This window comes from Paramormyrops kingsleyae, chromosome 5, assembly GCF_048594095.1.
Source record: "Paramormyrops kingsleyae isolate MSU_618 chromosome 5, PKINGS_0.4, whole genome shotgun sequence".
Classification (NCBI taxonomy): domain Eukaryota; kingdom Metazoa; phylum Chordata; class Actinopteri; order Osteoglossiformes; family Mormyridae; genus Paramormyrops; species Paramormyrops kingsleyae.
This window is the reverse complement of record NC_132801.1, coordinates 36010829-36024733: the sequence shown is the minus strand read 5'-3', so window position 1 is coordinate 36024733 and position 13905 is coordinate 36010829. Positions and strand designations below refer to the sequence as shown.

The following is a 13905-nucleotide window of genomic DNA, read 5'->3' as shown; positions in this document are numbered from 1 at the left end:
TTTTAAGATGTTACTTAAACTGAAATAGCAAAAGTAATGGAGCAATGCTGAACTGTCTACATATTTTTTTCAGAAAAAATAATGAACGTTGTAATAAGTAACTGATGGATGCAGCATTTCATAAGAAAATGACTATATATTAAAGCAAGCGTACTGAAGATTTTCCTTGTATATTTAAGTCTAGTATCTCATCATCAAAGTCATCTAGCTAGAACTGAGCGATACCATACTTCCCACGATAAACGTAATCAGTAAAAAAAGAGTAGCAAAACTAATCTGTAAAATAAATACAGTAGTTTAATTAAAAGTGATAATAGGATAGTGTTTCGGTAAAATGATTGGCTTACGCCCATACACGTGACCCTGTTTTTTTTTTTTTGTCTTTGGCATCACGTCGTTCTATATCGATTCTTCTTAAGTTACATTTCTGATATCTAACACAATTCGACGAGTAAAAAAATCCCCACGGTATTTACACGGCGCACCATGTCTGTGATTTGTGTAATACATATAAAGGTTCGACTTCTTTCTTGAATACTTCATTAAAAGGCAGGTACAGTAAACAGCGGAAGTTTTCTGCTCTTACATTTTAAGTAAAAAATTCGACCAAACTCAGGATGTGGTAAACTTATAGTTACACGGATTTCCTTGACATTAGTTCTAATCATATTATATTTACTACATCATTATGATCATTATTACCATCTAATACACAGAATATCACATTGGATATTCATATATTTAAAAACCCTATTCAGTTATTTATTCCAATTGTATATAGCGCTACAAAACTTTTGCACTATCTGTTTATTGTTTGTCGTGTGTACATGTTTGCACTGAAGATGTTGCTCTTAATCTCATTATACATTTGTATAGTGACAATAAAAGGCATTCATTCATTCATTCATATACTTGATTGTTAAAGTTGCTGCTTTAAGGTGTTTATTGCGCAAAGGACATTTCGTTTTACGACATTATGGCGTGGTTTATTTAAATCGAGCTTGAGGCCGTAACCGGTGTTTACTATCAGCCCAAGAGAACAGAGCAGATGAAGGAGACGAGGATAAAAGTTTTTTTTTAATTTCATTTTCATGTGACTTATGTGGCTTTATATACTGTAAGCTATATATTATTGCTGCCTGTATGCCCTGAAAGCCGACCACGATATCCTTTATGTAAGCATACATTCAGTTAAATTGTGTTTATATGCGGTAGTTAAAATTAAGCCCACGGTGTGTGCGCCCGTTTGACATGGCGGATAGTTACCTTTTGAAACGCACTTATTTTATTGACGGAAAACATTTTCCGCGCTTAATCACATAATAAATGGTCTGTGAGATTTTGACATAGCAGTGTTACAGTGACTTGGTTTTAATTGCAATTATTGTAGTCAGGCCTTTCAAACTGTGTCCGTGTGTGTGTGTGTGTGTGTTTATTTTATACATTTATCGTGTTTTTAAATACCGTTTAATGGAATGAATCGTTTTCATACTGGTATATGTCAGATTAGATAAGTGATCATAAGCATATAATTGTAAATAGATTGAATTATTATTATTATTATTATTATTATTATTATTATTATTATTATTATTATTATGTCAAATCTATGTACTGTGGTATAACCTGGGGAGAAAGTGTAAAATGGAAAAAAAAATAGCAAACGCTGAAGACAGAAAATGAACAATAAAAATAAATAACAGTACCGGTAGGAATAGTAATAAAAATAACTGAATATCATTTTGCTATCCTCATATAGTACTGCTGTGGGTGTAGATCTAGCGCTGTGGGTGGTGTTTATTTTCTATATAGAAGACTTTTATCAGTTTACGTAACTTACAGTGGTGCCCGTATACAGTAGGTTGATATGCAGCGATTCCAGTCATATGTATCTTACTCAGGGGTACAGCAATACATCTGGAAATGCTTGAGAAACAACTATACCTCTCCTGCCATAATCAAAAATCTGTGGAAACATTGATATAAATTTATATGGAAATGGTGGCACCTTTTCACTCATATAGTCTAAATACATTTGCGCCCGCGCTCGTACTGTCTGACTACATTAGGGTCTCATTAATATGTCCGTAGTGGATAATAAATCAACAGTCTAACGACCAATTGAATATTAATCAGGACGATATTTAGAGTTGGTTACACACTTAATCTATTCAGCAGTACTAAATCGCTAAATTCAATGTCCATTCACTGTGATAGAAGTGGACAAAGCAGTAATGGGAGGTAAAAGGGTCACACAGGCTGTTAAAATGTCACATATTGAAATTTAAGCTTTGGAACTATGACTGACTCTTTTTTCACTAGATCAGAATTCTTTCTCAGCTCATACTTAAATGTGGTCCAACAGTTATTAAGTCATAGCCATATTAACCCATGAGTTTTTTCAATGTGTGGGTGTGTGATGTGTGTACCTTTTAATCACCCTAAAATGTACCAATATGCTGGACACACTGAATTCATTACACTATTAAAAGAAGGGTGTATTTTGAAATAGCATTCAGCTTTATTCCTTACTAGTTGGAGATACCTTGGCAAAGCTTTTGAACAGTTGTATAGAAGAAGTGTATTGCTATAATAAATCTATGCATGTTCTAATCCTGGTATATCCTGTTCAAGGTCATGGCATATTACAGTAATATAATGTTGAAGTTACAAATTCATTGACCAGTTTTTCTGTACAGCATCTTTCTGATTGTGGCTATATTCTACAGGAAAGAAAAGGCCATTCTATGTACCATGTACCATGTTTTCATATAAATGTTCTTTTTATTTGCAAGGTTTTCCTGCTTTGTATGTTAAGCACCCTAAGGCAACTGCATTGAAAGACAAAAACCTTAAAAAACTTAAAAACTCTGGATAAGTCACGAAGAGGGAAAATATATCTTACATTTCCATATTAAAGTGAAATAAAATAGTAAAAGTATAAAACTTGCAGTGATTTGATGACTTGCGTAGAAGAGTGGTACACTGTACCATTCTTTATGGGCTTTGTAAATAACATTACACAGTTTTCAAAGCTGCCTTGGAAAAAAGCTCTTAAAGTAGGTATAGGGAAAAAAAAACTCCAACGCCAACTGGCTACCCCTGGGCAGCTCGTGTTGTAACGATAAGGTTTTCTAGCCTTCACCTAATCTGAGACCTGAATGGGTGACATTTTTTGTGCTTTGTTATATAGTTGTGTCATGCACTGCTGCAACCTCAAAGTTCCACCCCCCCGCCGGGGGGGGAGAGACATAAATCCAAGGGCGCCTGTAGCTCTCAGCCAATTATAAGAGACAGTGTGGACAGACCAGAGCTGGAGTGCGGAGTTGTCCTGCTGTGCGAACGGGGTTTGCAGCATGGATGTCTGGAGGGTACCCCTTGAGCCAGATGAGCAGGGATACCATGTTTTAGGCTCTGTTTGAAATCTCTGTTAGCTTGTGGGTGGTGGAACACTATATGCTAAACCCTACAGCTGTAGGAATGTGGAGTCCTCTCCTGAGGTGAATTTGAGCCCATTTTCAAGCACTGATGACTCAAGGCTGCCATTGGTGACAAAGAGTAGCTGTAGAATGTCAATAACAGCCCAAAGGTGTCACCTCTGGCCACTCAGCATGAAGCACACATGTCACTAAGAGGAAGTGCTGGTGCTTTGGGGAACCGTACGACTCACTGCACATTCCCACAGGGGAATGTTCACATTGAGGAAGCTTATCAAGCAAGTAGTCGTATAGGGAAGGTGAGGAGTACAACCTTGCTGCTAACCAAGCAGCCTGTGTGATCTAGGAGCATTACTTTAATGTCCTATATGCAGGCTCAGAGCTTCCCTTTCCCAAGCAGAGTACAGCACTTCTTCGCAATGTGTGGTGCCCAAAATGAAATGACAGCACATTTTTATTTTTATTTTTTTACTTTTTGTCTGTTTTTAGTCTTCTATCACTGGTCATGTGCCACAACATCTCTTGTGACCTAAATCTAATACAGTAGGAACTCTCTCACAATGAACTAAATGAAACTTTTACAAACAATTCCTGTGTGTTATGTAACAAGTATAGGCCCTGAAAGTAATAACACTAAATCGCTTGAGAACGGACCTGGGGAGAAGCTGGCTATTTTTACTGGCCCGTGCCATCATTAAAATGAAGAAGAAAAAAATAACAGGTAAAGTCCCATGAATAATGACAAATACATCTACTACTTCAATACTGGCACGCAAAAATGAGCCTCTCCAAAAAAAGAACAAGTCTTCTATTGTAGCTTTCATAGGACATGAAAATAATCATTAAAAATGGCCCCTGCTGATATGGTGAAGCCTGGATTTGGCCCTCCACAGAAAATAATTGCCTATGCCTGCTTTAGAAAGATTTAGAGAATCCTAGCCACCTGGCTGGTGGCACAGCCTATACCTGGTGAATATAAATGTAAAGTCCTTTTCACACACTGCTGAATTATTGTTTATACACAGATGATAGTCTAAAGATGTCTAACCCTTTCACGTCACTGCCATGTGTAGGTGTAGCTTCCTTTTCCTCGGAAAAAGAATGAAAATTGTGCCGAAAAAAAAAACCTTGTCGTTAAACATCCGATGCTATAGGTGGCAGCATCACATATACGCAGCATTTACTAAAATGAGAAGACTAAGGACTAGCATATCATTTTTCTATTTTCTGTCCGTGCCTACTACCGCTGACCAAGGCTCGGTGTAAATCGCTTTCCATATCGGTTTTTAACTATAGCATTAGATTATATTAGATTTCTTATGTGTTTATGGGTTCTCCACAAAAATAAGCATATAATTGTTTAATAAATATAATAATACTTTTTTAGAAAAGTATATTTAAAGACGAAATATTTATGTGGATTGCACTTATAGTTTAATTTATTTTTAATTAATTAAAAAATAACTTGATAAACTATGGATAATGTTTCTAATCCGTTTCGGGCTTTGTTGCGGAACATTTTTTAAGGGTCGCTGTGTCGACGGAAGTATTTGCAGTTGCACATATTTTTGCAGTACGCTTAGGGAGAAGACGTACGCTCGCATCGTAGTGACTGTTTTTTTTTTCTGGGTAACCCTTTTCGATATAATAACGATTATCACATTAATGTCCATATTGTGTTTTGTATCAGTGCCACGGGGAGATAATAGGGACTAATATTTGTAGTGTTTTTGTTTTTACCTCAGTTGACGCATAACGATGACCCGACATGGGAAAAACTGCACGGCAGGCGCTGTGTACACCTACCATGAAAAGAAAAAGGATACGGGTGAGCACTTCATCAGTGTTTAATGTAGAACATTCATGTTCTCTTGAGCTACTCAGTTTCCTGTATTCGTTTCTTTTTTTCCTTCCCAATCTCCCAGCCGCATCTGGCTATGGTACACAGAGCGTTCGCCTGGGCAAGGACGCCATCAAGGATTTCGATTGCTGCTGCCTATCCCTTCAGCCGTGCAGAAATCCCGTCGTAACGTGAGTCTTACGGTAGTCTTGAGAATAAGAAAGTTTCTGCAATACCAGCTAGAGATTTAAGTTTATATAAGAATTGTTAAACGTCAATGCATTTCCCACATTTCAGCCCCGATGGCTATATGTATGAAAAAGAAGCCATCCTGGAATATATTCTACACCAAAAGACTGAAATTGCCAAAAAAATGAAGGTTTGTAAAAATGCGGTGTTCTGCTCTGTTTATTGTAGCACTATATGTACTTGCATGCTACATATGAATTTGATTCCATTCATGTAATGTTAAGAGCCATTGTCTCTCATCTTAGGCCTACGAAAAACAGAAGAAGGCACAGAAGAATGAAAATCTGCTGGAGTCACAGTCAGAGGAGAGGGAAAGAGCAGAGAAGTTCAAGACGAGAGAGAACAGCATCGTTTCCAAACCTATAAATCCTTTTACTGGAGGTGAAGTTATTGCATTATGTCAGTATAAGAATGAGTTTGGGAATGATTGTTGGGTAAGAAAGTGTGAAGTGTCAGAGGATTTACTCTGGTTGTTCTGTATTTTTTTTCCAGTCTCATCATTGTAGGTTATTATGTTTCTCTCTCCCTCCCCCCAGGGCAGTCCAAGGATTCGGGAGTTCAGAGTGGACCGAGTGGCTCTACAAATGGGCCCAGTAACAGTGCTGCCTCTGATGGATCCAGCACAAAATCTGCATTGCCAAGTTTCTGGATCCCCAGTCTGACACCAGAAGCAAAGCCAACCATGCTTAAAAAGCCTGTCAGTCAATGTAGATGGCCCTCACACTGCCGCTGCTTTACTGCTTTATTTACTAGACAGATACAATCTTCTTTCTCTTCTATATACATGAATTGCTACAGTTTCTGAATAACAAGTCACATATATATCACAGGAAGCTTAAGAAAACATGGAAATGCTTGTGTACCACCAAAGCCTTGACCACATGCCCTCGCATTTGTCGTTTTGGTTCAGGTCAAGACAGTGCTGTGCCCCATGTCTGGTCGGCCTCTCAAGATGAATGAACTGATTCCTGTGAAATTCACGCCTATGGACCCTTCTCTCGACAGAGTGGCCCTTCTTACTCGGCAGGTATATATGCCTGCTGACTTTTTTGTTTTTTAACCTTCCCATTTCCAGTTTCTGTACATACTGGTACACAATTGTACTAAATTTGTGGCTTATTGACAAACTTTAGATTGATTCTGTGTAGTCCATTCCATTGATGCTAACTATCAGCTGTGTTGTTCTAGGACCGGTATGTATGTGCTGTAACCAAAGACATGCTTGGAAACTCTGTACCATGTGCGGTGCTGAGGCCTTCGTGAGTATGCGATCTGTTTATAATTTATATGAAAGGATTCGATTTATATATTTTGGCTTATTGTTTTCTTTTTCCCCCTCATTTTTTCAGTGGGGTGGTGGTAACAATGGAATGTGTGGAGCGACTGATAAGAAAGGATATGGTGGATCCAATAAATGGTGAAAAGCTTAAGGAGAAGGACATCATACCTCTGCAGAGGGTGAGAGATCTTATGCATTTGCACATCTAGTGGATAAAAATGGAAACTGCAGCCAAATTCCAGCAAGCTATGTTCAAGAAGACAAAGGTCTCTTTTTGCATCATTACTGCCTTGTAGTATCAGATTAAAAGTATGTTTTACTTCACCTCATGCCTTTCAATCCTTTCCACTCATTCCTCATCACTCTCTCTCTCTTAGGGTGGGACTGGCTTTTCTGGGTCTGGAATTGACCTTACTGCCAAAGAGTCACGCCCTGTGATGCAAGTGTGAAGAGGAAGTTAGTTTGGCAAAGAAGGGGTGAAGTTAATACGGATGTGACTTATATGTACATATTTTTGTCATTTTTCTTATGAGATAGGAAAGCAAAATCTCATTCTTTTATCATTTTGTACCAGTTGTAATTTAGTGAAGAGGTGGTTGTATATTTGTGTTTCAATTTCTTCACACATTGTCTTTTGCCTGTCTCACAAAACACCTAAAAATAATCAAATGCCATGCAACACAAGTACAAACTGACTGAAACAATGCATGTTTTCATTAGTTGTACCAACATCTCCACAAAAGAGCCATTTACAGATCTCTTATGGGAACACCAAGTCATTTGTGTTCTTTTTTAACATTTATGCAAAATGCTTGATAAGTATTACAGTGATTTGAGGTAAGAGTAATTTTGCAAAGCTATGTGATATTCTTTTAGGTGTTTGCATACGTTTTTCCAGAAATATATGGCAAAGCCTCAACTTATTGACCTTTTGTGTGTTAATCAGGCATTCAGACAAATGTTATTTCTATGTGATATAAATTGATCTCATTACAAAAATTATTTTAGTTTAGCACATCTCAAAGCAAATTCTACTTCATTAACGTACAGGCTTACTGGCCTATGCAGTTTGTAAGGTTGCCTATAAAGTGAAATAAAAATGATTCCCACTTTTATTTAGTACATTTTCTGTGTTGGTGAAAGCTTTCCACATGCTTCTATAACCTGTTCCAGTATCAAACTATGTGCACTGTATTCTAAAGTGAGCTATATTCATACAAGTTAATATGACATCCATATTTCCAAAAAACAAAAAAGATTTTTACCAAAGCTGGATCTGTTCTGGTTATTCATCTGGGTGTTCACTGAAGTTTCACTATGCGGTACAGTACATGGCAGTTTTTAATCATGGCATTTAAACAGAAACTTTTCTGACAACTTTACTTACTGTTTGATATGTGTATATTGCTTTATAGAAAGTAAATGGACTGCCTATGAGGAAGCAATGCCAGGTTCTGCACTGAAGTTTTTAAATAAATGTTAATCCTTACATTTTGTGTGCTTCCCTGTATACCATCTTAATCACAGCCACTTCACACCATTTATTACCAAAGTAATCAGAATTACATTATAATCAATTATATTTTATAGTCTGTTGCTTCTGAAACCACAGTTGGCTGCTTTGTTCAACAGGAAAATACTTTTTTTTGTCACAAATTCTCATTTAACTGCATTGACATCAGAAAAACTATGCAAAGTGCCAAACCCTGAATTTATTTTAATGATCATTAATAAAATTCCCAGGATGAGAGTATGTGTTTTTTTCTTCAGTCATACAGTGACGATTGGGGTTCGGTGTCCAGGCCGCTCCTAAGCTTTAGCTATTGTCCTGCACAAAGATGAGGAAGGTGACAATTAATCATACAAACACTAACTTATACCTTGTGCAAGGTTTGAGGATAAATGATTCTTACTGGTAGAGCGATCTAGACAATTCATCAATGTAGCCCCCTGAAATAAACATAAATATTTAATTAGCTATACAGTCCAATCACAGGGCCAGATATAGAATTCTGTCAGCTTACCGGGTTCACAAATTGTCTCACATATTAAAGGACAAGCTTGGCAGAAGTAACATGACTGTAATCGAAAAACAGATTTTAAGAGACATTAAAATAGCATAAATTTAAAGCCTTGAATGTGCTCTGATGTTCGAGCTTGACATGGGCATACACCTTGCAGCAAGCTTACCTGGCAGTGTTTGCAGTGCTCTGAGTCGTCTCCATCTTCACATGGGCATTTATTACAGACATCACAGTGCTAAGTGGAGGATAGCATAGAGACAGAGTCAATGCAGTGTTTGTGCAAAATAACAGTAAATGTGATTTCATAACTAGCTACTGGTCATTTTGGTATAAAAAATCCATCCATCCATCCACTTATCCTGGTCAGAGTTCTATCTTAAACAGCCAAATGCATGTAAAACAGGGACAGCCTGGATGGATTGCCAGTCTATCATAGGGCGCACACATGCTACAGACCATTTAGAGAAACCAATTAGTCTGATTCTCAACCTGGTCTTCAGGGAGCCCCAGATAGGCCACGTTTTTGCTCGCTCCCAGCTCCTGGTAGGTAGGCAGTGGGGAGGGACCAAAAACATGGGGGTCACTGAGGGCCGGACTGAGAAACACTGGTCTAACTGCATGTTCTGGCTGTACTTGGAAGAGACTTCAGGCCCCCTGCAGCCCTACTCTAGATTACCAATTGTAAGATGGATGAATAATTCTTTCTGAACCTGCAGCTGTTCTCACATACTTTCCACATAGCTATAGGATCAACAAGTCACATTTGGACATGCAGAATTTGGGAGCATATCTAAAGACTGAGGGTAGAAATCGGCTCTGTGGGTTAGGACTCTGTGCTTGTGAATAGGAAGCTGTTTGTTCAAATCCCATGGCCAGCAGAGTAATATCACCATTGGGCCCTTAACCACAATTTCTCCAGGCACACTGCTCTCTAATCCTCACATGTATGTAACTTTAAACAAAGGCATCTCCTAAATAATTGGAATGTAAAAAAATATAGAGCATTTTGAAGTCACACACTCATATTAGCTCTTGTTTTATGCCATTTTTGTACCATAGAAGCCAACTGATTCTTGGTGATCCCTATTTATTATAAGCAGTTACTACAGTAGAATGGATTATCCCATTGGATTCTTTGGGAAAAACAGCCAAATAGATACAATAATGTATTTGTTTTATTATTAAATTAGTGTCCATTAATGTATGTATTATATGCAGGCGATAACTTATGTATTATTCGCAAAGAATCATCCTCCTTTCACTTTGACAAGAAAGTGTTATATGCATTTCCTGCAGATACTACTCTGCATTGCATGGGGGGAGGCATAGTGTCAGACTATACGGCCCGCTCTGACAACTGCATTACTCTGAATGACTGACAAAGCAAGATGGAGCCATTTACTGGGTGAGATTAACACATTATACCTTACAGAGCGAACAGTAGCTACAAATAGATCCCTCCTGATAGTGTCCATGCACACCATTGTCCTCTCCATTGTCTTGATCGTCACTATGGAGAGCTGAAAAAATTAGTGCAGATGCATTTTTTCCAGACTGTAATTTGGCAGCGCAATTGTCAGATAAACATGGTGCACGGTTAGCACATGACATGGTGCAATGCAGCCCAGCACGCCTGGGAACATGCGTTCCTGACTGCTTGTGTTTCCTACTGCTCCATTCTCTCCCTGTTTTTGTACTGAACAAAGATAGCAGTATGTCTAATACTCTCTGACTTCCTGTCATTCTGGCACAAGAAGGCTGCTGAACTTCAGTGTTCAATGGGCGATTGTGTGACATAAATCACACTCTGATCTGGCACTATACTAAAATAGACCTATCCAATCCCTATTTTTATTAAAATCAATTGTGTTTTTGATATTTGCTGAAATATTTTCTTTAATTGCTTTGTTCGGGTATTAGACAAAAGTAAATAATGCTAAGAATTGTTTAAACATTGAGTGTAGCAATTGTGTTGCTCATTCTAAAAACGTATTTTTCAGAATTATTTTTACGAGCTTAGTAATAAAATTACCTTCTTGGTGCTGTTCATGGTCATCTCTGTTAGTAGAATCATCTCTATCACTGGTGGCATCACCTTCTTCATTACTGCTGTCATCACGGCCATCTGTATTTTGATGTTCATCTGTGATGTTATCAGTCCCATCATCATTTCCATCTTTCTCATGCTCTTCTAGATCATTATCACTGTGATAATCATCATCGTCATTATTCTCTCTGTCATCAGGTTCATCACTGTCACCCAGATTATCACTGTGATCATCATCATCATCATCGTCATTATTATCCTCTCTGTCATCAGGTTCATAACCGTCATCTAGATCATGATCATCATCATTATCATCATTATCCTCTCTGTCATCAAGTTCATCACTGTCATCCAGATTGTTATCACTGTGATCAACATCATCATCTTTATCGTTGTCATCATTGTCCCCTCTGACATTAGTTTCATCTCCAATATCCAGATTGTTATCAGTGTGGTCATCATCATCCTCCTCTCTGTCATCAGGTTCATCACTGTCATCCAGATTATCAGTGTGATCCTCATCTTCATCATCATCATTATCCTCTCTGTCATCAGATTCATAACTGTCATCTAGATTATCATCATCATCCACTCTGTCATCAGGTTCATCACTGTCTTCCAGATTATCAGTGTGATCCTCATTTTCATCATCATCATTATCCTCTGTGTCATCAGATTCATAACTGTCATCTAGATCATTATTATCCGCTCTGTCATCAGGTTCATCATTGTTATCTATATTATCACTGTGATGATCATTATCATCATCATCATTCTCTTTACTGTCAGGTTCATCACTGTCATCCGGATCGTTATCACTGCTATCATCATTTGCAGCGTATTCCTCATCACTGCTATCTTCATCATAATTATCATCATGATCATCACTCTCACCATGATTATATTCAAGATGATCATCTTGATCATCACTCTCAATGTCATCCTCAGTGATTCTTTTTGCTTTGCTGTCACCCACCTCATCATCCTCATCGGCACCATATGCATATTCCACATTTTCATCTGCACTGTCATGCTGGTAATTGCTTTGTTCTTCGTCTTGTGCCATGACACCTGGAGCCAGTGGTATTTGGATGGAACACAGAAGTGCAAGCAAAAGCCAAGTCATCATCTCTGACTAAGGTAAAGATATTAGCTGAAAGGGAGAAAGAGAAATTCACCACTACTGATCTCATGCAGGGTGTCAGCTCAACCAGTTAAAGAACCAGAATTCCAGAAGCCTGAATTTTCAAGAACAAAGTCCAGCAGTCCAAGAACGTGTTGACGATTATCTCCTGTCTTTGAAGCAAAAACTACTGCATTAATTAAAAAACTGGACTATTTTCTCTTACTGAGAAATATCTCATTACGAGAAAAAACAAGTTTAAGAAAAGACAATGATAACTAGTCCAGAACACAAAGCCAATATAATAAAGACAGCAGGCAAAACTGGGTGGGCGGTGCAGTTTGGGTGACTGACAGCAACAAATGCAAATAACTACGCTTATGCTGACCTTCACCCTTCTAGGTGAGGACAGAGAAGAGAGAGAAGACAGGCGAAAGACCTGAAGGTATTAAGCAGTTGTGTTGTTTAATTCAGTGGATTGGAATATATGGAAGGACGTGGAGGCTGCATTTTGCAGGAGGGTGAGGGAAGGAGACAGAGGTATGTTTATACAGGGAAGGAAACATTTTACCATTCAAGGTTCAAGCTTTTGTGGGTCACATGTACAATTGTACAGTACAATAGCAGTGAAATGTTACTGTGCCAAAACAGCCCCATCACAGTGCATAAACATATACGAATTTAATATATTTTTTTAAACGAGAAAATTTACTTTATATATGTTTTAACTGATAAAAGTACATTTAGTTAACCTTCATTGATATAGGACTATAACTGCTAAGAATAAGTGTCTGTAGTCTAAGAAAAATGCTCATATAAAATGAAAAACACCCTCTTTCCAGTCCATTTCACATCTGTGGGGGTCTAATAATAGTCACAATTAAATGGCACTGTGACCTAATCTACCTAAACACTAGATTCCATTCCAGATCTAAGTGTGATGTCATAAATTCCAAGCTACGACACAGCATTATGAGGCAAGGGTTAATGCTAACATTTGAATCAAGTGAGGCACTAGTCTTTGAGTCATCAAACTTGATTCAACCTGGTAAGACTTCTGAAAGTATGTCAAGATTCCCTTCACAGGTAAACAACCAAGCAAAAAAAATGTATAATAATGACACCTTATAATAATGACCACTATTGTAAGGCAAACACGCAAGCAGGCATGTACGCACACGCATACACACACACCGTCCATTCATCTCTACAGAAAAAACCCTAATCCCAACAATGATTACCTTAACCCCTACCCTTAACCCTAGGTAACCAAACAAAATACAAGACTTTTGACATTTATAGATTTTTATAAGATTTGCCTTCCCCTTGTGGGGACCAAAAAAATGGTCCTCATAATGTCAAAATGACAGTTTTTTGGTCCCCACAATGTAATATATACATAACCCACATACACATGCAGCCTAACACAAACAGATGGCATGTATAGAAACAGAAATACACTTCCATGCATAGTGATACTTGTACAAACTGTACTGGTACCAGCCAGCTGAGTTAACACTCCACTCCTCAACCCCCCACTTCTGAAATAGGTGCATATGAGCAAGGGGGGCAGGCAGGGGGGCAGAAGCTCTATTATAAACCACCCTGCCTCTCCAACAGTGCCAGTGAAATGTGAACTGTCTATTTTCTTACCACTGAAACTCTGCCCTTTCAATTGTCCTCTAAACCAATTCTATTACAGCCCCCTTTCCTGGTGTTGATTTTTTTGGTTTAGTCCTGTGTTTGTGTGGCCTTTTCCACACTATACATTATTCACACTAATTGTTTCAATACTAATTTTCACTTACCCACTTCATAATAATTACAAGCAAAAACCATTTAACTCCCCAAATAAGGACAGACCAATTACCTCCATTTAAGACGTTAACGTTAAAATAAAGTGTCC

At 38.0% G+C, this 13905-nt stretch overlaps 2 protein-coding genes across 3 annotated transcripts; one reads left to right on the top strand and one right to left on the bottom strand.

The window, feature by feature from the left end:
* The first annotated feature begins 4634 nt into the window (after positions 1–4634).
* nosip (nitric oxide synthase interacting protein) lies at positions 4635–7920 on the top strand. Of its 2 annotated transcripts, none has more exons than XM_023826266.2 (10): positions 4635–4699; positions 5183–5265; positions 5363–5468; positions 5575–5656; positions 5772–5907; positions 6063–6223; positions 6437–6553; positions 6715–6785; positions 6876–6984; positions 7183–7920. In XM_023826266.2, exons 2-10 carry the CDS (start codon positions 5196–5198, stop codon positions 7252–7254), a joined length of 924 nt encoding a protein of 307 aa, XP_023682034.1. In that variant the 5' UTR covers positions 4635–4699; positions 5183–5195; the 3' UTR covers positions 7255–7920. The 2 variants fall into 2 exon arrangements, with proteins under 2 accessions (XP_023682034.1, XP_023682033.1); XM_023826265.2 differs by lacking the exon at positions 4635–4699 and adding an exon at positions 4750–5066.
* Positions 7921–8502: 582 nt separating this feature from the next.
* LOC111851379 (uncharacterized) lies at positions 8503–12339 on the bottom strand. The gene is made up of 6 exons (XM_023826264.1): positions 10862–12339; positions 10255–10349; positions 8996–9064; positions 8830–8884; positions 8719–8755; positions 8503–8633 (listed from the first exon to the last, which is right to left on the bottom strand). Exons 1-6 carry the CDS (start codon positions 12003–12005, stop codon positions 8615–8617), a joined length of 1419 nt encoding a protein of 472 aa, XP_023682032.1. The 5' UTR covers positions 12006–12339; the 3' UTR covers positions 8503–8614.
* Positions 12340–13905: the final 1566 nt, after the last annotated feature.